Here is a 27,431-nt window from a genome sequence, read left to right on the forward strand (position 1 = left end):
CTAGGAATCCTAACCTTACTCCATGAGTAACTCTTGGATTCACACCAATGTAAATATTTACGCCATATCTTATGGTAAATTTTTCTGGTAACCGGTTTCCGAGCCTGTATCAATGTATCAATAACCGACTCCGAGAAACCACGCTTTGAGAGAATCAAGCGTTCAATCTCCATGCAGTCAGCCTCAGAGAAATTAGGCTTGGATGGTTGAAAGGACCCTCCAGTAGGTGAAGTTCCCACTCCCCTGGGTGAAAGGTCTGGCGGCTTAGAAAGTCCGCCTCCCAGTTCTCCATGCCTGGGATGTAGATCGCTGACAGATGGCAAGAGTGAGACTCTGCCCAGCGAATTATCTTTGAGACTTCTAACATCGCTAGGGAACTCCTGGTTCCCCCTTGATGATTGATGTAAGCCACAGTCGTAATGTTGTCCGACTGAAATCTGATGAACCTCAGTGTTGCTAACTGAGGCCAAGCTAGAAGAGCATTGAATATCGCTCTTAATTCCAGAATGTTTATTGGAAGGAGTTTCTCCTCCTGAGTCCATGATCCCTGAGCCTTCAGGGAATTCCAGACTGCGCCCCAGCCTAGAAGGCTGGCATCTGTTGTTACAATCGTCCAATCTGGTCTGCGAAAAGTCATTCCCTTGGACAGATGAATCCGAGACAACCACCAGAGAAGAGAATCTCTGGTCTCCTGGTCCAGATTTAGTAAAGGGGACAGATCTGAGTAATCCCCATTCCACTGACTCAGCATGCATAATTGCAGCGGTCTGAGATGCAGGCGCGCAAATGGCACTATGTCCATTGCCGCGACCATTAAGCCGATTACTTCCATGCACTGAGCTACTGATGGGCTTGGAATGGAATGAAGGACACGGCAAGCATTTAGGATTTTCGATAACCTGGACTCCGTCAGGTACATCTTCATCTCTACAGAATCTATAAGAGTCCCTAGAAAGGGAACCCTTGTGAGTGGTAACAGAGAACTCTTTTCCATGTTCACTTTCCACCCATGCGACCTCAGAAATGCTAGAACTATCTCTGTATGAGACTTTGCATTTTGAAAACTTGACGCTTGTATCAGAATGTCGTCTAAGTACGGAGCCACCGCTATGCCTCGCGGTCTTAGTACCGCCAGAAGCGAGCCCAGAACCTTTGTAAAAATTCTCGGGGCCGTAGCTAACCCGAAGGGAAGAGCTACAAACTGGTAATGCCTGTCTAGAAAGGCAAACCTTAGGTACCGATAATGATCTTTGTGAATCGGTATGTGAAGGTAGGCACCCTTTAAGTCCACTGTGGTCATATACTGACCCTCTTGGATCATGGGTAGGATGGTTCGAATAGTCTACATTTTGAATGATGGAACTCTTAGGAATTTGTTTAAGATCTTTAGGTCCAAGATAGGTCTGAAGGTTCCCTCTTTCTTGGGAACCACAAACAGATTTGAGTAAAATCCTTGCCCTTGTTCCGTCTGCGGAACTGGGTGGATCACCCCCATTACTAGGAGGTCTTGTACACAGTGAAGAAAAGCCTCTTTCTTTATTTGGTTTGCTGATAACCTTGAAAGATGAAATCTCCCTTGTGGAGGAGAAGCTTTGAAGTCCAGAAGGTATCCCTGAGATATAATCTCCAACGCCCAGGGATCCTGGACATCTCTTGCCCAAGCCTGGGCGAAGAGAGAAAGTCTGCCCCCCACTAGATCCGTTTCCAGATAGGGGGCCCTCTCTTCATGCTGTCTTAGGGGCAGAAGTAGGCTTTCTGGCCTGCTTGCCCTTGTTCCAGGACTGGTAGCTTTTCCAACCCTGTCTGTAACGAGCAGCAGTTCCTTCCTGTTTTGGAGCGGAGGAAGTTGATGCTGCTCCTGCCTTGAAATTACGAAAGGCACGGAAACTAGACTGTTTGGCCTTTGATTTGGCCCTGTCCTGAGGAAGGGTGTGACCCTTACCTCCAGTAATGTCAGCAATAATCTCCTTCAAGCCGGGCCCGAATAAGGTTTGCCCTTTGAAAGGAATATTAAGAAATTTAGATTTAGAGGTTACATCTGCTGACCAGGATTTAAGCCATAGCGCTCTGCGCGCCTGGATGGCGAATCCGGAGTTCTTAGCCGTTAGTTTGGTTAAATGCACAACGGCATCCGAAACAAATGCATTAGCTAGCTTAAGGGCTTCAAGCTTGTTCAAAGTCTCATCCAATGGTGCTGTGCGAATAGCCTCTTCCAGAGACTCAAACCAGAAAGCCGCTGCAGCAGTGATGGGCGCAATGCATGCAAGGGGCTGTAATATAAAACCTTGTTGAACAAACATTTTCTTAAGGTAACCTTCTAATTTTTTATCCATTGGATCTGAGAAAGCACAACTATCCTCCACCGGAATAGTGGTACGCTTGGCTAAAGTAGAAACTGCTCCCTCCACCTTAGGGACTGTCTGCCATAAGTCTCGTATGGTGGCGTCTATTGGGAACATTTTTCTAAATATCGGAGGAGGGGAAAAAGGCACACCGGGTTTATCCCACTCCTTGTTAATAATCTCTGTAAGCCTTTTAGGTATAGGAAAAACGTCAGTACACACCGGTACCGCATAGTATTTATCCAGCCTACATAATTTCTCTGGGATTGCAACCGTGTCGCAATCATTCAGAGCCGCTAATACCTCCCCTAGTAATACACGGAGGTTCTCAAGCTTAAATTTAAAATTTGAAATGTCTGAATCCGGTCTCCCTGGATCAGATCCGTCACTCACAGAATGAAACTCTCCGTCCTCATGTTCTGCAAATTGTGACGCAGTGTCAGACATGGCCCTCATATCAGCGCGCTCTGTCCTTAACCCAGAGCTATCGCGCTTGCCTCTTAACTCAGGCAAATTAGATAATAATTCTTTCATAACATTAGCCATATCTTGTAAAGTGATTTGTAAGTGCCTTGATGTGCTTGGCGCCACAATCTCACGCACCTCCTGAGCGGGAGGCAAAGGTACTGACACGTGAGGAGAGTTAGGCGGCATAACTTCCCCCTCGTTGTCTGGTGATAATTTCTTTACCGGTAAAGACAGACTTTTATTTAAAGTAACATCAATACAATTGGTACACATATTTCTATTGGGCTCCACATTGGCCTTTAAACATAATGAGCAAGCAGATTCATCTGTGTCAGACATGTTTAAACAGACTAGCAATGAAGCTATCAAGCTTGGAAATTTCTTTCAATAAGTTTACAAGCAATATAAAAAAAAACGCTGCAGCGCTTTTAAAAACACAAAAAAAACTGTCACAGTTGAAATAACAACGAACTAATACGGTTATAGCAACCAATTTTAAACAGTAAATGTATGAAATTAGCAGAGGATTGCACCCATTAGCAAAAGGATGATTAACCCCTCAATACCCAAAACGGATAATCAATTTAAGATTTAATGCTTTTCTCACAGTCAAACACACTGTCACAGGTCTGCTGTGACTGATTACCTCCCTCAAAAATGAATTTTGAAGACCCCTGAGCTCTCTGGAGACGTCCTGGATCAAAGAGGAAGAAGCAGGAAGACTGTGCTAGAATTTTAACTGCGCAACAAGGCGCTAAAAAAAAGGTCCCTCCCACTCATTTCACAACAGTGGGAGACCTGATATAACGGTGTCTATGCAGAAATATACGTTAGCCATGTGGAAAAAAATTATGCCCAAAAAGATTTATCACCAAAGTACCTCACAAAACGAATAACATGCCAGTAAACGTTTTTTTTAAAAAACAACTTTCCAGTGTTATGCAAAGTTATCACTAAGCCTGCTACCAGTCGCTTCTACTGCAGTTAAGGCTCATACATTTATTTCAGTACTAACAGTATTTAAAGTTAAATTCTAGTCCCTAGAAAATAACTCAACTGCACATACATTTATCAGCCTGATACCAGTCGCTACTACTGCATTAAAGGCTGTACTTACGTCATATGGGTAACAGCAGTGTTTTCATAGTCAATTCCATTCCTAGAAAATATTTTACTGCACATACCTCATTTGCGGGGGACCCCGCATGCTATTCCCTTCTCCGAAGATACCCCACTCCTCAGAATGTGCGAGAACAGCCAGTGGATCTTAGTTACGTCTGCTAAGATCATAGAAAAAACGCAGGCAGATTCTTCTTCTAAATACTGCCTGAGAGAACAAACAGCACACTCCGGTGCTATTTTAAAATAATGAACTTTTGATTGAAGAATGTTACTCCTATCTCCTCTCACAACCTCCTTTGTTGAGACTTGCAAGAGAATGACTGTATATGACATGTGAGGGGTGGAGCTATATAGCAGCTCTGCTTGGGTGATCCTCTTGCAACTTCCTGTTGGGAAGGAGAATATATCCCATAAGTAATGGATGACCTGAGGACTGAACACACTTAACAAGAGAAAACATTTTTACCTGACTTAATTGCCAGGGCGGGCCGTGGACTGGATACACCGCAAGAGAAAGTAATTTATCAGGTAAGCATAAATTCTGTTTTCTCTTGCAAGGTGTATCCAGTCCACGGATTCATCCTTTACTTGTGGGATACCAATACCAAAGCTTTAGGACACGGATGAAGGGAGGGAACAAGACAGGTACCTTAAACGGAAGGCACCACTGCTTGTAAAACATTTCTCCCAAAAATAGCCTCCGAAGAAGCAAAAGTATTGAATTTGTAAAATTTGGCAAAAGTATGCAGTGAAGACCAAGTCGCTGCCTTACAAATCTGTTCAACAGAAGCCTCATTCTTGAAAGCCCATGTGGAAGCCACTGCTCTGGTAGAATGAGCAGTAATTCTTTCATGAGGCTGCTGGCCAGCAGTCTCATAGGCCAAACGGATGATGCTTTTCAGCCAAAAGGAAAGAGAGGTAGCAGTCGCTTTCTGACCTCTCCTCTTACCAGAATAGATAACAAACAAGGAAGATGTTTGTCTGAAATCCTTAGTTGCTTGCAAATAGAACTTTAGAGCACAAACTACATCAAGATTGTGCAACAGACGTTCCTTCTTCGAAGAAGGATTGGGACACAGAGAAGGAACAACAATTTCCTGGTTAATATTCTTGTTAGAAACCACTTTAGGAAGAAAACCAGGTTTAGTACGCAAAACTACCTTATCTGCATGGAACACCAGGTAAGGTGAATCACACTGTAAAGCAGATAATTCTGAGACTCTTCGAGCCGAAGAGATAGCTACCAAAAACAAAACTTTCCAAGATAACAACTTAATATATATGGAATGTAAAGGTTCAAACGGAACCCCTTGAAGAACTGCAAGAACTAGATTTAGACTCCATGGCGGAGCCACAGGTTTATAGACAGGCTTGATTCTGACTATAGCCTGTTCAAATGCTTGAACGTCTGGTACCTCTGCCAGACGCTTGTGTAAAAGCATAGACAGAGCAGATATCTGTACCTTTAACGAACTAGCCGACAAACCTTTCTCCAATCTGTCTTGGAGAAAGGACAATATCCTGGGAATCCTAATCTTACTCCATGAGTAACCCTTGCATTCACACCAACAAAGATATTTCCGCCATATCTTATGGTAGATTTTCCTGGTGACAGGCTTTCTAGCCTGAATCAGAGTATCTATAACCGACTCAGAGAAACCACGCTTTGATAGAATTAAGCGTTCAATCTCCAAGCAGTCAGACGTAGAGAAACTAGATTTGGATGCTTGAACGGACCCTGTATTAGAAGGTCCTGCCTCATTGGCAGTGTCCATGTTGGGACAGATGACATGTCCACTAGGTCTGCATACCTAGTCCTGCGTGGCCACGCAGGCGCTATCAAAATCACTGAAGCCTTCTCCTGCTTGATTCTGGCGATCAGACGAGGGAGAAGAGGAAACGGTGGGAAAACATAAGCCAGATTGAAGGACCAAGGCGCTGCTAGAGCATCTATCAATGCCGCCTTGGGGTCCCGGGACCTGGATCCGTAGAGAGGAAGCTTGGTGTTCTGACGGGACGCCATCAGGTCCAACTCTGCAATGCCCCATAGCTGAGTTAACTGGGCAAATACCTCCGGGTGGAGTTCCCACTCCCCCGGGTGAAAAGTCTGACGACTCAGAAAATCCGCCTCCCGGTTGTCTACTCCTGGGATGTGAATTGCTGAGAGATGGCAGGAGTGGTCCTCCGCCCACCTGATTATTTTGGTTACTTCCCCCCTGATGATTGATGCAAGCTACAGTCGTGATGTTGTCCGACTGAAATCTGATGAATTTGGCCGCAGCTAGTTGAGGCCATGCCTGAAGCGCGTTGAATATCGCCCTCAGTTCCAGAATGTTTATCGGGAGAAGAGATTCTTCCCGAGACCATAAGCCTTGAGCTTTCAGGGAGTCCCAGACTGCACCCCAGCCTAACAGACTGGCGTTGGTCGTTACAATGATCCACTCTGGTCTGCGGAAACATATTCCCTGAGACAGGTGATCCTGAGGCAACCACCAGAGAAGAGAAACTCTGGTTTCCTGGTCTAACTGTATTTGAGGAGACAAATCTGCATAATCCCCATTCCATTGATTGAGCATGCATAGTTGCAGTGGTCCAAGATGTATCCGAGCGAAAGGGACTATGTCCATTGCCGCTACCATTAATCCGATTGCCTCCATGCATTGAGCTACAGATGGCCGAGGAATGGAATGAAGAACTCGGCAAGTAGTTAAAAGTTCAACTTTCTGACCTCCGTCAGAAATATTTTCATTTCTACTGAATCTATTAGTGTTCCTAGGAAGGGAACCCTTGTGAGTGGGGACAGAGAACTCTTTTTGATGCTCACCTTCCACCCGTGAAACCTCAGAAAGGCCAATACAATCTCCGTGTGAGCCTTGGCTCTGTGAAAGGACGGCGCCTGAATTAAGATGTCGTCCAAATAAGGCGCCACTGCTATGCCCCACGGTCTTAGAACCGCCAGAAGGGACCCTAGCACCTTTGTGAAAATTCTGGGAGCAGTGGCTAAACCGAATGGAAGAGCCACAAACTGGTAATGCTTGTCTAGGAAAGCGAACCTGAGGAACTGATGATGATCTTTGTGGATAGGGATATGCAGGTAAGCATCCTTTAGATCCACGGTAGTCATATATTGACCTTCCTGGATCATAGGTAAGATTGTCCGAATGGTCTCCATCTTGAATGATGGGACTCTGAGGAATCTGTTTAGAATTTTTAGATCCAGGATTGGTCTGAAAATTCCTTCTTTTTTGGGAACCACAAACAGGTTTGAGTAAAAACCCAGACCTTGTTCTGCAATTGGAACTGGGTATATCACTCCCATTGTATGTAGATCTTCTAAACAGCGCAAGAACGCCTCTTTCTTTGTCTGGTCTGTAGACAGACAAGAAATGTGGAACCTTCCCCTTGGAGGGGAGTCCTTGAATTCTAGAAGATATCCCTGGGTAACAATCTCTAATACCCAGGGATCGTGAACATCTCTTGCCCAGGCCTGAGCGAAGAGAGAGAGTCTGCCCCCTACTAGATCCGGTCCCGGATCAGGGGCTACCCCTTTATGCTGTCTTGGTAGCAGCTGCAGGCTTTTTGGCCTGTTTACCCTTGTTCCAGCCCTGGTAAGGCTTCCAGGTTGCCTTGGGCTGTGAAGCGTTACCTTCTTGCTTTGCAGCTGTAGAGGCTGAAGCGGGACCGCTCCTGAAGTTACGAAAGGAACGAAAAATAGCTTTGTTTTTAGCCTTATAGGGCTTGTCCTGAGGGAGAGCATGGCCCTTTCCCCCGGTGATTTCTGAAATAATCTCTTTCAATTCTGGCCCGAAAAGGGTCTTTCCTTTGAAAGGGATATTTAATAATTTGGATTTTGACGACACATCGGCCGACCATGACTTGAGCCAAAGCGCTCTGCGCGCCATAATGGAGAAACCTGAATTTTTTGCCGCTAACTTAGCTAATTGGAAAGCGGCATCTGTGATAAAAGAATTAGCCAGCTTTAGAGCCTTAATTCTATCCATAATTTCGTCATATGAGGTCTCCGTCTGGAGCGACTCCTCCAGCGCCTCAAACCAGAAAGCCGCTGCAGTAGTTACAGGAATAATGCAGGCAATAGGTTGGAGAAGAAAACCTTGTTGAACAAAAATCTTCTTAAGTAAACCTAACTTTTTATCCAAACCGGAGCAGCCTAAAGTCAACAACCGGTTAATTAACTACAGTACCTTGCCACAGCTTACTGCTGTGGCCCTACCTGCCCTTAGGGATCAGTTTTGGGGGAATAAAGCTTCTTTTAGGCCCTCAATCAGCAGCTGGACCCCTCCATGTGAAGCAGCATGAACTGTCTTTCAATTCTAACTGTGCATCTGAGGTGCAAAATTAGGCCCCTCCCACTCCACTCCGGAGTTGTGAGGCCTACAAAAACCACTTCTAAGTGACTAAATTTTTGCCATGTGGATAATAACCCCAGAAAAACACTCCAAAGTGCTTAAAAAGTGTCTCCAACGAGTATTTCTTAAAATAAATAATTGATTGCCCTGCATTAGTGTCAACCAGCCTATTTAGCCCTGTTATGTAAGCATTCAATTCTATACTAAGTCTCAGAACATAGCTTACCCTCCCCACATGGTGATCTTGTCAGTCTTCTAGCATTATCTCAGTCTTGACTAGAAATAAATGACTGAACATACCTCATTGCAGTCAAGCCTGCAAACTGTTCCCCCCAACTGAAGTTTTCTGGTACTCCTCAGTCCTGTGTGGGAACAGCAGTGGATTTTAGTTACAACATGCTAAAATCATTTTCCTCTCAGCAGAATTCTTCATCACACCGGTACCATTTAAAAATAATCTCTTGATTGAAGATATAAAACTACAATTCTAACACCACATTCACTTTACCCTCCCGTAGAGAGACCCTAGTGCTTAGAGCCGGCAAAGAGAATGACTGGGGGGTGGAGCTAGAGGGGGAGCTATATGGACAGCTCTGCTGTGTGCTCTCTTTGCCACTTCCTGTAGGAAATGAGAATATCCCACAAGTAAAGGATGAATCCGTGGACTGGATACACCTTGCAAGAGAAATATAATATATATATCCTACATTTGACCTTATTGTATGTGTCCCAATTATGCGACCATAATAAATATTAATATTTTTATTGCTTAAAAGAGTGCTTGATCCCCTATCTTTTTTGAAGGTACATTTATTATGATGTCCCAATTTTTTCTCTTATAGTCTCTGATCTCAGATTATATATATATATATATATATATATATATATATATATATATATATATATATATATATATATATATATATATATATATATATATACACACACATATATACAGGTGTGTGTGTGTGTATGTATATATATATATATATATATACACACATGTATATATATATGTGTGTGTGTGTGTGTGTGTGTGTATGTGTATATATATATATATATATACACACACACACATTGGCAACCCTGCATTTCTGTCAGATAATGCAGCACTTCGCCCAGAAAATTGTTGTAATTACAAATGTTTAGGCATTCTCATGTTTATTTATTTTGTTTGTATTGGTATAACACAAAAAAGTGGAGAAACCATCAGAGTTTCTTACACCTCTCTACTGGAATTTTGGATAACTGCTCCAGGTCTCTCTGGGTCAGCAGTGGGGTCCTCCTGGGTCTCCTACCATAACGTCCCCTTTCATTCAGATGGCGACGTATAGTGTAAGCTCACAAATTTGTACCCTGCGCCTGAAAGTCAGTTTGAATTTGTATGGGAAAATATTAAGCTTCTTTATCCACCATTCCAACAATCCTTCGTTGCACGTTACCTCCATTTTTTTTCCCCATATTCCTAAGGATAAAGCAGAGAGCCCATCCTGTACAATAAGTAACAGTAGAGGATATACTGAGCACATATTTATGGTCAAACAGGAGGAGGCAGAAGAAATTATCCCAGCGACACCTGTGGCAGGCTTGTAACCATAGAGAAGAATTGCATTGTATGGCCAGTACTCTCCTATGGTCTCCTCTTCCAGCAACTATCCATTGAGGAAAATTGGGTATTAACTCTGTGGCCTTTTTAGAGAGCTGTTTGGGGGGGCATCCTACACTGCAGAAAATATATATAAAAAAAAAAAACACAATATTTTGATACTGGCAGACTTTCTGCCAGTACTTAAGATGGGGGTGTCCATGGGGGGGGGGGGGGGGGAGAGCTGTTTGAGAGGGATCAGGGGGTGGAAAGTATAAGGTGGGAGGGTAATCTCTACATTAAAGCTAAAACCTTACAAGCTACCTGATTAACCACTTCACTGCTGCAAATAATAGGTGTAGTACGCAGCTGCAATTAGCGGCCTTCTAATTACCAAAAAGCAATGGCAAAGCCATATATGTCAGCTATTTCTGAAAAAAGGGGATCCCAGAGAAGCTTGATGACCATGATTGCACAAGTGTAAATAATTTCAGTGAGAAACCTAAAGTTTGTGAAAAAGTTAACAATTTTTTTATTTGATCGCATTTGGTGGTGAAATGGTGGCATGAAATATACCAAAGTGGGCCTAGGTCAAAACTTTGAAAGTTTTGATAGGTAAATATAAAAAAGGCTCTATTTCTGTTTAAATGTAGTGATGCTAAAAATTCTTCTTTTGTGGAAGTTTTAGTCTGAAATGTCCGGTCTTTAAGGGGTTAAAAATGACTGAGTGGTAAAGTGAGATTTGTCAGATTTTGTCCATTAACTCTTGAGAATGAAGAATTCCAACTGGTATACACTAACTAGGTAAGTCAGGTCATTGGGATTTAGCAGCTGAACAATGAATGGAGAGCATTTAGATAATTCCTTAATATTTAAGCAAGCACAGCATAATGTAATTACAACATTAAAAGGCTAGATGTGCAATGAGAATATACATAACTTAAATCCTTACTGTGTACTTTTATCATGTGTTTGATTTAAGGCATCCAAATGCATCTGAGCCAATCTCAAACCCGGAAATGTCAAGAAAGCTCCAATGAGTGAACAGAGAACAGCAAGGGTAAATTTGAAAGTAAGCTTTGACACAGGTCCGCTGTAAAAAACAAAAACAAAAACAAAAAACAAATACATAAATACAAGTAATCTATTTAACAATTACACACACAAAAACATACATGGATTTAGAAAATATTGTGTATGAATTTGGTCTACTGTAATTTAATAAAAAGCTCAAAAACAACACCATAAAATTAAAAACATCTTAAAAGTAAATAAAACAAGTTGAGATTTGCGCATATTGTTTAAAATGGCTGGCAAGTATTTGAAAATAATTTTCAAAAATAAGCAAAATTAATTACATAGCTAAGCTGCCTGGGGAAGCCAACTCCACCTCTCCCCCCCCCTCCTCCATCAGTGTTTAGACACAGGCATTGTATTTCAATTGAGTTCACAGCTTCTAGGCATGCTCCAGCAGATAATCCCTATGCATTTTTGTATTCTACTAAAACAGCAATAGATATAGATACAGCCATAGAAGGAAATGTATGGGAGAGTTAGAGCTTTACAATTCAGAAACTGAAAAGAAAAGGTTAATGGCAAGGTACTGCAGTATAAATTTGCAGGTAAAGTAATTCAAGTACATATAATTATATTGTGTCTCTATCCCAACTTGATTTATGTCCCTTAAATCAGCCATTACATCTACTGAACAGACAAACATAATAATATTGTTATTACAAGTTTGTATTAAATAAAAACCTTAGACATATAGAAAATATTTCCATTTTTTGGTGTAAGCTCCTCCCCCAATGACCAGAACAGAATCAAAGCTTTGAAATACATTAAAATGCCCACTTACCTACAAGCAGTTTCATAATGAGGTCATGTACTTAGTAAAAGTGTCAATTAACATTTTTTTATGGATTGTGACAAGGAAAAGAACAGTATGCAAAGTCTGATATTTTATTAAATATATAAAAATAAAATGTATGTATTTATATTTCTTGAAGTTTGAATGAATGAAAAATTGGTCAGGGAATGGGTTAAAGCGTGAAAATACAATTGATGTAAATATTAGAAATGTGTATGAAAAATTAAAACCTGTCTTTTAAAAATGCTAATCTGAAGCATCAACCCTTCTTAAAACCAATTAGCATGGCTTAAAGGGACAGTAAACCTAAAAAATAATGTTATATAATTCTGCACATAGTGCAGAATTATATAACATTATTTTACTGCTATAGTTATAAAACCCTTTTTTCCCTTTTAATATTTAAAAAACATGCCGCTTTTACAGACCCGCTCTCTGCTGAGCGGGTCTGTTTTTTTTAGTCAGCGCATCGGGCCAGCTGTATAGTCACAGCCCGGCCTGACCGCGCCATAAGACTAAGTGCAGCTCGCTCCTGCTCTGTCTGACAGCAGGAGCGAGCTTCACTTAATGTTATGGCGCGGTCGGGCCGAGCTGTGACTATACAGCTGGCCCGATGCGCTGACTAAAAAAAACAGACCCGCTCAGCAGAGAGCGGGTCTGTAAAAGCGGCATGTTTTTTAAATATTAAAAGGGAAAAAATGGTTTTATAACTATAGCAGTAAAATAATGTTATATAATTCTGCACTATGTGCAGAATTATATAACATTATTTTTTAGGTTTACTGTCCCTTTAAGTACTAAAAAAAATACCTTCACACTAAGGGACAATTCTATAAAGCTCTCTGGGCTGGTGAGCCAGTATATTTCCCTGGTGGAATTATATAAAGCCATTTTTTACCCTGAAAACAGGGCGTCTCTTTTCCAAACGAAAATGCAGTATATTACACAAGTGCACAATATAAATTGTAATTAAAAAAATATCATACAAAACAAATAATTGAATAATTCCCACAAAAATACACAGGAAAAAAAAATGTTTTGTTAAGGTGCATCAAAAATCGTAACAAAACTGTTAACCAAAAAACAAAATTTATGTTTACCTGATAAATTTATTTCTCTTGCGGTGTATCCAGTCCACGGATTCATCCATTACTTGTGGAATATTCTCCTTCCCAACAGGAAGCTGCCACTACCAGTCATTCGACCGAAGACAAGCAAGAGAGAGGAGAAACTATATGGTGCAGTGGTGACTGTAGTTTAAAAATAAAAAACACCTGCCTTAAAATGACAGGGCGGGCCGTGGACTGGATACACCACAAGAGAAATAAATTTATCAGGTAAGCATGAATTTTGTTTTCTCTTGTAAGGTGTATCCAGTCCACGGATTCATCCATTACTTGTGGGATACCAATACCAAAGCTATAGGTCACGGATGAAGGGAGGGACAAGGCAGGCACTTAAACAGAAGGCACCACTGCCTGTAAGACCTTTCTCCCAAAAATAGCCTCAAAAGAAGAAAAAGTATCAAATTTGTAGAATTTAGAAAAAGTATGAAGGGAAGACCAAGTCGCCGCCTTACAAATCTGTTCAACAGAAGCCTCATTTTTAAAAGCCCATGTGGAAGCCACCGCTCTAGTGGAATGAGCTGTAATTCTTTCAGGAGGCTGCTGGCCAGCAGTTTCATAAGCTAAGCAGATTATACTTCTTAACCAAAAAGAAAGAGAAGTTGCTGAAGCCTTTTGGCCTCTCCTCTGTCCAGAGTAGACAACAAACAATGCAGATGTGTGGCGAAAATCCTTAGTAGCTTGTAAATAAAACTTTAAAGCACGAACCACGTCAAGATTGTGTTATAGACGTTCCTTCTTTGAAGAAGGATTAGGACATAGTGACGGAACAACAATCTCCTGATTGATATTCTTATTAGATACCACCTTAGGAAGAAATCCAGGTTTGGTACGCAAAACTACCTTATCTGCATGGAATATCAGATAAGGGGAATCACACTGTAAGGCAGATAACTCTGAAACTCTTCGAGCCGAAGAGATAGCTACCAAAAACAGAACTTTTCAAGATAAAAGCTTGATATCTATGGAATGCAGAGGTTCAAACAGAACCCCTTGAATAACTTTAAGAACTAAATGTAAACTCCATGGCGGAGCAACAGGTTTAAACACAGGCTTAATTCTAACTAAAGCCTGACAAAACGCCTTAACGTCTGGAACATCCGCCAGACGCTTGTGCAAAAGAATAGACAGAGCAGAGATCTGTCCATTTAAGGAACTAGCTGACAATTCCTTCTCCAATCCTTCTTGGAGAAAAGATAATATCCTAGGAATCCTGACTTTACTCCATGAGTAACCCTTGGATTCACACCAATGAAGATATTTACACCATATCTTATGATAGATTTTTCTGGTGACAGGCTTTCGAGCCTGAATCAAGGTATCAATGACAGACTCGGAGAAACCACGTTTTGATAAAATCAAGCGTTCAATCTCCAAGCAGTCAGACGCAGAGAAATTAGATTTGGATGGTTGAAAGGACCCTGAAGTAGAAGGTCCTGCCTCAGCGGCAGAGTCCATGATGGAAGGGATGGCATGTCCACCAGATCTGAATACCAAGTCCTGCGTGGCCACGCAGGTGCTATCAAAATCACTGAAGCTCTCTCCTGCTTGATCTGGGCAATCAGACGAGGGAGTAGAGGAAACAGTGGAAACACATAAGCCAGGTTGAAGGACCAAGGCGCTGCTAGAGCATCTATCAGCGCTGCCTTGGGATCCCTGGACCTGGATCCGTAACAAGGAAGCTTGGCGTTCTGACGAGACGCCATGAGATCCAGTTCTGGTTTGCCCCAAAGTTGAATAAACTGTGCAAACACCTCAGGATGGAGTTCCCATACCCCCGGATGAAAAATCCGCCTCCCAGTTCTCTACTCCTGGGATATGGATAGCTGATAGATGGCAAGAGTGAACCTCTGCCCATAGAATTATTCTTGAAACCTCCAACATTGCTAGGGAACTCCTTGTTCCCCCTTGATGGTTGATGTAGGCTACAGTCGTGATATTGTCCGACTGAAATCTGATGAACCTGACCGCAGCAAGCTGAGGCCAAGCCTGAAGAGCATTGAATATCGCTCTTAGTTCCAGAATGTTTATCGGAAGGAGTGCCTCCTCTTGAGTCCACGAGCCCTGAGCCTTCAGGGAGTTCCAGACTGCACCCCAGCCTAGAAGGCTGCCATCTGTCGTTACTATTGTCCAATCTGGCCTGCGGAAGGTCATACCCTTGGACAGATGGACCCGAGATAGCCACCAGAGAAGAGAATCCCTGGTCTCTTGATCCAGATTTAGTAGAGGGGACAAATCTGTGTAATCCCCATTCCACTGACTGAGCATGCAGAGTTGGATCGGTCTGAGATGTAGGCAGGCAAACAGCACTATGTCCATTGCTGCTACCATTAAGCCGATTACCAAACACTGAGCCACTGAAGGGCGAGAAGTAGAATAAAGAACACGGCAGGAATTTAGAAGTTTCGACAACCTGGCCTCTGTCAGGTAAATCTTCATTTCTACAGAATCTATCAGAGTTCCTAGGAAGGAAACTCTTGTGAGAGGGGATAGAGAACTCTTTTCTTCGTTCACTTTCCACCCATGAGACCTCAGGAATGCCAGAACAATGTCCGTATGGGACCTGGCAATTTGAAAATTCGACGCCTGTATCAGAATGTCGTCTAGGTAAAGGGCTACTGCTATACCCCGCAGCCTTAGGACCGCTAGGAGTGACCCTAGAACCTTCGTAAAGATTCTTGGTGCCGTAGCTAACCCAAAGGGAAGACCCACAAACTGGTAATGCCTGTCTAGGAAGGCGAACCTGAGAAACCGAAGATGATCTCTGTGTATCGGAATGTGAAGATAAGCATCCTTTAAGTCCACGGTAGTCATATATTGACCCTCCTGGATCATAGGTAGGATGGTTTGAATAGTCTCCATCTTGAAGGATGGGACCCTGAGAAATTTGTTTAGGATCTTGAGATCTAAGATTGGTCTGAAAGTTCCCTCTTTCTTGGGAATTACAAACAGATTTGAATAGAAGCCTTGCCCCTGTTCCTCCTTTGGAACTGGGTGGATCACTCCCATAACTAGGAGGTCTTGAACACAATGTAAGAATGCCTCTCTCTTTATCTGGTTTGCAGGTAATTGTGAGAGATGAAATCTCCCTTTTGGGGAAGAAGCTTTGAAGTCCAGAATATATCCCTGGGACACAATTTCCAACGCCCAGGGATCCTGGACATCTCTTGCCCAAGCCTGGGCGAAGAGAGAAAGTCTGCCCCCTACTAGATCCGTTTCTGGATCGGGGACTGATCTTTCATGTTGTCTTAGAGGCAGCAGCAGGTTTTTTGGCCTGCTTTCCTTTGTTCCAAGCCTGGTTAGGTCTCCAGACCGGCTTGGACTGGGCAAAATTTCCCTCTTGTTTTGTATTAGCGGAAGTTGAAGCTGCGCCACTCTTGAAGTTTCGAAAGGAACGAAAATTAGTCTGTTTGGTCCTTAATTTGTTGGACCTATCCTGAGGAAGGGCGTGACCTTTTCCTCCAGTAATATCAGAAATTATCTCCTTCAATCCAGGCCCGAATAGGGTCTGCCCCTTGAAGGGAATGTTGAGAAGCTTAGACTTTGAAGTAACGTCAGCTGATCAGGATTTAAGCCATAGCGCCGTTAGCTTGGTTAAATGAACAACGGTGTCAGAAACAAATGAATTGGCTAGCTTAAGAGCTTTAAGCTTGTCAAGGATATCATCCAATGGGGTTTCTACCTGTAGAGCCTCTTCTAGAGACTCAAACCAGAAGGCCGCAGCAGCAGTGACAGGGGCAATGCATGCAAGGGGCTGGAGAATAAAAACTTGTTGAATAAAAATTTTCTTAAGGTAACCCTCTAATTTTTTGTCCATTGGATCTAGCAAAGCACAACTGTCCTCAACAGGGATAGTTGTACGCTTTGCTAGGGTAGAGACTGCTCCCTCCACCTTAGGGACAGTTTGTCACAAGTCCCGTGTAGCGGCATCTATAGGAAACATCTTTTTAAAAACAGGAGGTGGAGAGAACGGTACACCTGGTCTATCCCATTCCTTAGTAATAATTTCTGAAAACCTCTTAGGTATTGGAAAAACATCAGTGTAAACAGGCACTGCATAGTATTTATCCAATTTACACAATTTCTCTGGGACTACAATGGCGTCAGTCATCCAGAGTTGCTAAAACCTCCCTGAGCAACACGCGGAGGTGTTCAAGCTTAAATTTAAATGTAGACATATCAGAATCAGGTTGAAGTGTCTTCCCTGAGTCAGAAAAATCACCCACAGATAGAAGCTCTCCTGCTTTGGCTTCTACACATTGTGAGGGTATATCAGACATAGCTACCAAAGCGTCAGAGAGCTCTGCATTTGTTCTAGCCCCAGAGCTGTCTCGCTTTCCTTGTAACCCTGGCAGTTTGGACAATACCTCTGTAAGGGTATGATTCATAACTGCCGCCATGTCTTGTAAAGTATACGCAATGGGCGCGCTAGATGTACTTGGCGTCCCTTGAGCGGGAGTTATAGGCTCTGACACGTGGGGAGAGTTAGTCGGCATAACTTCCCCCTTGTTAATTTCCTCTGGTGATAAATCTTTTAAAGCCAGAATATGGTCTTTATAATTTATAGTAAGATCAGTGCATTTCTAAGAGGGGGTTCCACAATGGCTTCTAAACATAATGAACAAGGAGTTTCCTCTATGTCAGACATGTTTAACAGACTAGTAATGAGACCAGCAAGCTTTGAAAACACTTTAATTAATGTGAAAAAGCAGAATATAAAAAACGGTACTGTGCCTTTAAGGGAAAAAATAAACACAAAAACTGCAAAACAGTGAAAAAAGCAGTTAACTCTACGAACTTTTTAGTGTGTATAATAGACTTAAATAGCATTGCAGCCACTTGCAAATGGATGATTAACCCCTCAGGCTCAAAAACGAAGCAGAAAAACGGTAAAACCGTTATAACAGTCACAAGCAAACTGCCACAGCTCTACTGTGGCTCCTACCTTCCCATAAAACGACCTTTGTAGGCACAAAAACCCTTTACAGAGGTCCAATATGTCAGGGGACTCCTTCAGGGAAGCTGGATGTTTCAGAATGTAAAAACTACTGCTCAATTAGAGTGCAAAAATAGGCCCCTCCCACCATGCACTCAAAGTGAAAGGGCCATAAATAACTACTCCTAGGAGAAATCTAGTCAGCCATGTGGAAAACTAGGCCCCAAATAAAGATTTATCACCCTTAGTAAAAAACGTTCTTTATATATCATGCAAACGTTTTACATACTAAGCCATAAGAGCAAGTAACATGAATATTACCCTTTACTGCAAGCATGATGCCAGTCGTTTGTTAATCACTGCAATCAGGCTTACCTTAAATATATCAGGCACTGTCAGCATTTTCTAGACCTTATCTCTCTAGAAAAAAATATACTGAACATACCTCAGAGCAGTTAATTCTGCAGGCCGTTCCCCCAGCTGAAGTTTTCCCATACTCTTCAGTTATGTGTGAGAACAGCAGTGGACCTTAGTTACAACCTGCTAAGATCATCAAAAACCTCAGGCAAAACTCTTCTTCTAATTTCTGCCTGAGGTAAAATCAGTACAATGCCGGTACCGTTTAAAAATAACAAACTTTTGATTGAAGATAAACTACACTAATTCACCACATCTCTCTTGATACTTCCTTTCTTGTCGAGAGCTGCAAGAGAATGACTGGTAGTGGCAGTTAGGGGAGGAGCTATATAGACAGCTCTGCAGTGGGTGATCCTCTTGCAGCTTCCTGTTGGGAAGGAGAATATCCCATAAGTAATGGATGAATCCGTGGACTGGATACACTTTACAAGAGAAATTGTATTTTTCTAAAACGTAAAATTGATATATAAATTAGATAGGAATAAATTGTATTGAATATACACAGAATAAATCATAACTTAAGTACACTGGATGTCCAAAAAATCACACAAAAATTTGTACTTATAAGTACAAAATACTAAGTGTAATTGTTTTATTTTAAAATGGGCTGAAGATGGGCCTTCCATGGGTATGTATGAAATTGTCTTACAAATCCCAGCGTAATTCTGTAAACATTTTCACAATACAGAGCTCACTTTTTTCTTGCAACTTAAAGGGACACTCAATCAAAATTAAACTTTGATTATTCAGAGAGAGCATGTTATTTTAAACAACTTTCCAATTTACTTCTATTAATAAAATGTGCACAGTCTTTTTATATTTAAACTTTTTGAGACACCAGCTCCTACTGAGCATGTGCAAGAATAAGTGTGTATGCATTTGTGAATGGCTAATGGCTGTCACATAGTACGTGTATGCATTTGTGATTGGCTGATGGCTGTCACATGGTACAGGGGGAGTGGAAAAAGACATAACTTTTAAAATTGTCAGAAAAAAAATCTACTACTCATTTGAAGTTCAGACTAAGTGCTATTGAATTGTCTTGTAATCTTGCATTTGTTGATTATGCAAAATCTACTGAGTTGACTGGTCCTTTAAAAGGTGGCAATCTTTTATCAAAATACTCAAAAAAAATTACTCTGAAAGGAAAATCTATGCATACAACAATAACAGTGATTTTTATTTGTATCAGACATGATATTAAAGGGACAGAAAAGTCCAAATTAAATGTTCATGAATCAGATAGGGCATGTAATTTTAAACAACTTTCCAATTTACTTTTATAATCAAAATTTGTTTTGTTCTCTCTTCTTAATCCTAATATCTAAACCCTTGAAGGCTGCCTCTTATCTGAATGCATTGGACAGTTTTTCACAGCTAGAGGACTTTAGTTCATATGTGCCATATAGATAACATTGTGCTTATGTCTGTGGAGTTATTTCAAAGTCATCACTAATTGCCTGAAATGCATGTCTCTAAAAAGATCTGAAATAAGGAGGCAGTCATTTAGATACAAGGTAAACACAGAGGTAATAAGCATATTAATATAACAGTGTTGGTTATGCAAAACTGGAGAATGGTAAATAAAGGGATTATCTATCTTTTTTAACAATAACAATTTTGATGTTTACTGTCACTTTAAACATACACCTGGTTCTTCATGTCTGCTTTGTCCTCCATTACAAACTTTTAAATAGCAGAGAGCTCTTATTATTTCTAAGGGAGACATCTTATAGGAGCAGTCCCTTTTCTAATAGAATTTCATGAAGGCTGCCCCTTTGAGTGACAGCATGCAAAACCATGTCTAAACTGGCCCTTTGTCCTGATGCTTTAATACATACTTCTGAAAGTAATGAAAACATTTAATTTTTTTCTAATTCTCCTTGAATGATACAAATGTGTGCATATTACTTATCAAAAAAAGATAGAAGAAAGTAGATTTTATAAATTATATGGGATCAAAGAGTAATTGTGCTTGTTACAAGCCATTGCGTTGGACATAACATTATAACATTGGCTACTCTTCTCAATAAAAAAAAAAAGAAGAGACACTCAGATGTTAAAGTTTTATGGAAGTTTAAGTAAATGTATGTACTTTAGGAGTTTCATTTCTGTAAAGTAGCTTATTCCTCCCACTAATCTGTACATTCCTGTATCCCACTGTCATTATCCAACTCCTCAACAAGGGAATCTTAATGTACAAGTACAACCCCCCCCCCCCCCCCAAGGAAACAGATTTTTTTGCTTGTCTATAAATATTATATACACATTACTTGTCTGCATGTGGGCATAAAATGATATCTCAAATATAAAGTTAAAACTACTTTTGCATGAAAAATGTTAAGCTGTTATTATGCATATCAAAATCAGCAAAAAACAAAACATATTTGTGCACAATTCCCTAGTCTCAGCCGCTTAGAGGTTTATTGGTAAAAAGAGATTAAGGCCTCCACAACCACTGAAACAAAACATTTAACCCAAACAGACATCACATGGTTTTAATACATATGTAAAAAATTGGGATTTGTCCATAAGAATAAATCCAATTTTCTCCTTCTCATAGATCTAAATAGTATACTTACGTAAAATTATGATGGTCCACAGTCCACCTTAACACATGGGATTAATACCAAAGACGATGATCTAAGTTAAGGGCAGGATGGGAAAATACTTTCTCTGACAGTTCTTATTTAGCCAACACCACGGCCTGAAGGAAGGCAAAGACATCAAAACGATTAAATTTAGAAAAAATATGCAAAGAGGACCATGTGGCAGCTTTGCAAATCTGCTCCAAAGATGCGATCATTAAAAATCCACAATGTTGCCACTGCTCTAGTAGAGAGCTGTAATACATTTAGGAGGCTACTTACCCACCACCAAGTAAGCCTTGTGAATGACCTGTTAAGCCATGATGCCAATGCTACCTTAGTAGCTTTTTGTCCTTAACAAATCCCAGAGTAATGCACCAATTAATTTTTCTTAACTCTTTAGTAGCTTGGAGATGGAACTTCAAAGCTCTGACTACATTCAGACTATGTAAAAATATTTCCTTAGAGTTAGCAGGGTCTGGACAAAGAAGGAACAAAAATTTCTTGATTGAAGTTCTCAGTAGAAACCACTTTAGGAAAAAAAAAAATCTTAGTCGGTACGCTGTACGGCCTTATCCTTGTGAAAAATAAAAAAATGGAGGATTACAGTATAATGCAGACAACTCAGAAACTCTTCTAGCAAAAGAGATTGTCAACAAGGAAAGCACCTTCCAAGACAGTTTTAGGTCAATGGAGTGCATTGGTTCAAAGGGAGGACCATGAAGAGCTAAGTTCAAATTCCAGGGAGGAGAAATAGGTCTTAGAACTGGCCTAATACTAACTAACGTCTGAACAAAATGTCTGAACATCAAGAAGTTTATCCAACTTCATATGAAAAAGAACAGATAAAGAGGAAATTTGAGCTTTCAGGGAACTAGCTGATAAACCCTGTTCAAGAATTCAAAAGTAACATCAAGGAAATCCTTTATAGGAGCACCACACAAAATTTGCTTTCCAAATCTTGTTGTAAATCCTTTGAGTCACAGGTTTCCTAGCTAGTATCAGAGTGTGTCAATCAAAGAATCCGAGAATCCTACATGTCTCAAAACTAGGCGTTCAACCTCCATGCTGTTAAAAGTAGAGATTTGAGATCCTGATGAAAAAGACGACCTTGTGATAACAGGTCTTGTCTCAGAGGAAGAAGCAATGGAGGCGTGGATTACATCTGTACTAGGTCCGTATACCATGTCCTGTTGGGTCAGGCTGGAGCAATTAATATTACTGATGCTGACTCCAGTTTGATCCGAGCAATGGCTCTCGCAAGAAGAACAACTGAGAAAATAGGTATGATAGATGGAATTCCCATTGACATACCAAGGCGTCTACCATTTGAGCCCTTGGATCTCTTGATACTGCACAGTACTTTAAAAGTTTGTGATTTACGTGTGAAGTCATCAGATCTATGTCTGGTTGGCTCCATTTGATCACCAGCTGATTGAAAATGTCCTGATGAAGAGACCATTCTCCTGGATGGACTGATTGACGGATGAGGTAATCCGCTTCCCAGTTGTTCACACCTGATACCTCTTTGCCCAGGACAGAAACTAACATACTTCCTGCATGGCCAGTAAACTGCAGGTACCTCCTTGATGATTGATATAGGCTACCACTGTAATACTGTCCGACTGGAAGCGGATACATTTTTCCTCCTTCAACAGATGCCAGGTCTGAAAAGCTCGAAGAATTGTTTGAAGTTCCATAATTTTTATTGTTAACCTTGCCTCTAAAGGAGATCAAACTCTTTGTGCCCTTTAAGAATTACAGACTGCCCCCCCAGCCTAATAGACTGACATCAGTCGTGACAATGGCCCTTGACGGACAAAGAAAAGATGGATAAAGGGTCAAAGAAGCACTTTGTGTCCACCAAGACTGAGATTGTCTGACAGATGAATACAGAGCGATTTGTTGCTCCAAATATAGATAATTATTTGACCACTGACTGAGCATTGATAGTTGAAGGGGACGTAAGTGAAAGTGGGCAAAAGAAACCATGTCTGAAGCGACTACCATAAGAGTCACTACCTCCATGAACTGAGCTACAGACGGCAATTGAGTACTCTATAGGGAGAGACATACTCTCTGGTGTATTAACCGATGCATACGTACTGAATCTATTAAGACTCCTAAAAAATGTACCCTTGTAGCAGGATATAATGAGCTTTTGGGAACATCGATCTTCCAACCATAGTCTCGGAAAGATAATAGAAGCTTGCAAGTATGAGTGATCGCAAAATGAAATAAAGAGCTTGGAAGAATATATTGTCCAAATACGGTGTACTAGAAATCCCCTGAGCTCTGATCAACGCTAACAGAGCACCTGGCACCTTTGTAAAGATGTGTGGGGCGGTAGCCAGACCAAACGGAAGGGTGACAAACGAAATGCAAAATAAATTATTGAGCTAATTTTGGTTAAATCACAACTGCAGATATATATATGGATATGTTGCTCACATTAGGAAGGAGTTGGTAAAAAACGTAGATCTTATCAATAAACAACTTGATCATACTATACTATACTATACTTAAAGTGAATGTAAACTCATTGCGCTCTCTAAACTTCCCCTTAACAATTGCATTTAAATAACATGAGTTTAATTCATGATTTTTTTTTAAAGATTGTAGTTACCGTGTTTTTTTTTTGTTTATACCATTGCATCCGTCATTAAAATCGTTCGCCCATCATTTTCTAGAATGCATTGTCGTTGTAGTCATGATCCTTAGAACCAATCATAGGATTAACCACGGGGGGCCAAACCCCTTTTGCTTTCATCACACTTCCTTATTGCGCTTGCGTTCAGACGTTATCTGAAGCTCGTTCACATTTCGCGCATGCGCAATAGCAAACTTATCGGATTCATTCATTCTACAAATATTTTAGCGATTTACGGGAATGACGATCAGATGCTTTGCTTCTTTACCCAACGATAGTATTCAGTGAATGTGGTTTGACGCATGCGCAGTGTTTAGCATACATGGGAGGGCGCATTGCCACTACGTAAACAGCGGGTGGGACCGCTGTATATGTAGGATTGAAAAGAATAAGGAAGTTGAGAGTGGGAGGAGCAGGTATATACAACGATCGATATTTAGAAATGTATTTAAAAAAATTATACATTTTATGAGAAAATTAAAGTGGCGGATTGCTTAGTATACTGATTACCTATATAATTATACTTTCATAACATAAAAAATGTATATTCACTTTAAGATATAAGAATGAAAGTGTGAGCGTTTGTTATACCTAAACACTGCCACGCTATATAATATGGTTCTGGAAGCATAAGCTAATTTAACAGGAGGCAGTTAGTCAGGATTACTATTAACAGTGGAAATATACTATTAACAGTTGCCTGCAGATAAGATTCGCCAAGGAAGACAGCAAGAGGACTTTGAACAAGCCGAGTGAATGTCAGCGTCTTAGGAACAGACAACGAGCTGTGCACGGTGATCCTCTACGGAGAGCTGTGTGATGCGGCCGATGACGTCATCTTAACCGCGCAGCTGCTTCCAGCTGACAAGTGAAACAGCTGAGGGAGTGTGGGCAGGAACAAGCGTTGAATGGTCAGAGGTGGAGAAGGGAGGTTCCAGAGTTGAAAGAACATCAAACGGAAGTTCAGGAAACAGCTGAGATAGCTTAACGAAATACAAAAAAATGTGAATGGTAAATCCTGAGGTTAAATAGCAAATGAAGAGGCGGACCTAATTAAGTTATAGGGGATAGGAGGAAGATTGTGACATAAATCTCCCCCTAATGAACCACTTCGTGGTTCAAGGTTTGGGTTTATCAGGGTGTCTTCTATGGAACTGAGACACCAATCTGGGTGCAGATAGATTAGTCGATGGTTCCTATGAATCCTCCTCAGGACCAAAACCGGACCAATGAACAAGATACTGGAGTTGCCCTTTATGTCTTCTGGAATAGAGTATGAACTCAACCACATATTCTTGTTCTGGTAGTAGAGTGGGTGCTGATGGAGGTGACTGGTGAGGTGGGCTACGGAGAGGAAGATATGGTTTAAGGAGCGAAACATTGAATGTTGAGTGTATTTTGCACGTGGGTGGTAATTCGAGAGTCATAGCTTTGTGATTGACACAACATAAAATAGTAAATAGACCAATGAATTTCTTGTTAAATTTCCTGCAAGGAGTCTGTTATTTCAGATTTTTGGTGGATAATCAAACTGTCTCCTACGTGGTAGGGTGGTGGAGGTCTTCTTCTGGAGTCATAATAATATTTCTGTCTGTCTTGGGCTTCTTTAATAGTCTGTCTCAAAACTTCAAAGTTTTGGGATATAGAGTTGAGCATGTCACTTAATAGTGGATTGTCACACTCTTGATCTTGTAGTATTTGGAATGTTGGATGGAAAGAATAGTTAGTATAAAACGGTGTTTGTTTGGTGGATGAGTTTAGACTATTATTGTACGCAAACTCTGCTGTGGAAAGTAGAGCGGTCCAATTATCCTGTTGACTATTACAGTAGCATCTTATGTATTGCTCAAGCCACTGATTAGTGTGCTCGGTTTGTCCGTTTGTCTGTGGCGGGAAGGCTGTACTGAGGCGGTGTTCAATCTGAATTATTTGGCATATAATTTTCCAAACTCTTTATGTGAACTGGGACCCCCTGTCTGAGGTGATTGATTTAGGAAGTCCATGTACTTTTACTACACGATCAATGAACAACATATGCAGTCGTAGAGGCTGTGGGCAATGACTTACACGGAATTAAATGTACCATCTTTGTCAATATATCCACAATGACAAGAATGGTATTGTTATTCTGTGATCGGGGCAATTCTACGATAAAATCCATGGAAATTTCATTGCATGGTCTAGTTGGAATGAGTAAAGGTAGAAGTAACCCGTAAGGTGGATTTCTGTCCACTTTAGTTGTTTGACAAAGAAAACACGATTTGACATAGCTCTTTGTATCAGTGAGCATGGTTGGCCACCAGAAGTCTCTAAGTAAAAGTTGGTAAGTTCTATGTTCACCTGGGTGTCCGTCCAAAGGTGAAACATGAATATTTAATACTTGTTTACGAAAGTCTGGAGGCACATAAAGTTGTTAGTTAAGAACTTTCTTATCCAGATGTAACTAGTTAAGAGGTTTATCACTATCGTCCTGTTGAAGGTTCTTAAGAGAATGTTCCATACTGGGACATAAGTCAATGAATTTATCAGTTGGTATCATATTACTAGGGAAGGATGTGCAATTTGGTCTTTCTTCTTTCCTTGAGAGGGCATCTGCCTTGCCATTTTTGCTTTCAGATTTATAGGTAATTACGAAATTAAACCTAGCAGAAAATACGGCCCATCTTATCTGACGTGCAGACAGTGTTCTGGAACTTTTTAAATATTGTAGGTTTCGGTGGTCAGAGTAGACGAGAATGGGAAGTGTAGTGCCCTCTAGGAGATGTCTCCAAAATTCAAATGCTGATTTAATTGCTAGGAATTCCTTCTCCCCTACGGGGTAATTTAATTCAGCGGAATTCATGACTCTGGAGTGGTATGCCACTGGATGTAAAGGATGTTTCAAAGATTGTCTTTGGGATAAGATGGCACCAATGGCGAAGTCTGAGGCATTTACCTCCAAAACGTATTGTAATCCTGGATTGGGGAAACACAGAATAGGAGCTGAGGTGAAAAGGCTCTTTAAGTGTTCAAAGGCTGAGTCCAGATGAAGAGATGATTGAGTTTTTTTAGTTAAATCTGTAATAGGTTTTGTAACTTTAGCAAACCCTTTGATGAATTTCCCATAAATTGTTGTATCCCTCTCTTAGATGTAGGTGGTTTCCAAAAGATTATAGCCTGGATCTTACTATTCTCCATCTCAATTCCTTTCGGGGATATTGAATTGCCTGAATAGAAAAGTGATGTTATCAGTGTTAAAAATGCAATTTTCTAGTTTTGCAAACAGTTTATGGGTGCGTAAACAGGTGAGGACAGTCTTTACATGAGTGATGTGTTCAGCATAAGTGTTAGAATAAATCAAAAATATCATCTAAGTATACCACTATACAAATATCCAATAAATACCTGAAAATGTCGTTTACAAAGTGTTGAAATGTGGCTGGGGCATTACACAATCCAAATGGCATCACTGTATATTCATATAACCCGTACCTAGTACAGATGCAGTGCATTTGTCACCCTTTCTGATTCTGATAAGATTGTATGCCCCTCTTAGGTCTAGTTTTGTATAGATTTTAACACCCTGTAAACGTTCTATTAGTTCGGGGATTAGCGGTAAAGGGTAACGTTTTTTTTTTTGGTACGTTTGTTTAGCTCACGGTAATCAATAATTGGTCTAAGGCTATTATCTTTGTTTTTAACAAAGAATATTCCAGCTCCTACTAGTGAAGTTGAGGGCCTGATAAAACCCTTTTCTAAATTTTCTTCTATATAATTCTTTAGATGTTCTTACTCTGGTTGTGACATAGGGTATATATGCCCATAAGGAATGGTTGAACCAGGTAGGAGTTCAATAGAGCAATCATACTCCCTATGGGGAGGTAAGCTAATAGCTTCTTTAGGTCTGAACACATCTTCAAATTCCTGGTAAACAGCAGGTATTTGAGTAGATGTTATATTGGAGTATTGGAATTTTATTACAA

The 27,431-nt window shown here is 40.8% G+C and overlaps 1 protein-coding gene across 1 annotated transcript in view; it reads right to left on the reverse strand.

The window, feature by feature from the left end:
- The window catches only part of TMEM161B (transmembrane protein 161B), a 304,648-nt gene that overhangs the window by 185,194 nt on the left and 92,023 nt on the right, over nt 1-27,431 (reverse strand). Inside the window, exon 9 of the mRNA XM_053701478.1 lies at nt 10,837-10,977. Within this exon, the coding sequence (XP_053557453.1) occupies nt 10,837-10,977 (141 nt within the window). The remainder of the gene's footprint in view (nt 1-10,836; nt 10,978-27,431) is intronic.

This window comes from Bombina bombina, chromosome 2 (genome assembly GCF_027579735.1).
Source record: "Bombina bombina isolate aBomBom1 chromosome 2, aBomBom1.pri, whole genome shotgun sequence".
Taxonomy (NCBI): Eukaryota; Metazoa; Chordata; class Amphibia; order Anura; family Bombinatoridae; genus Bombina; species Bombina bombina.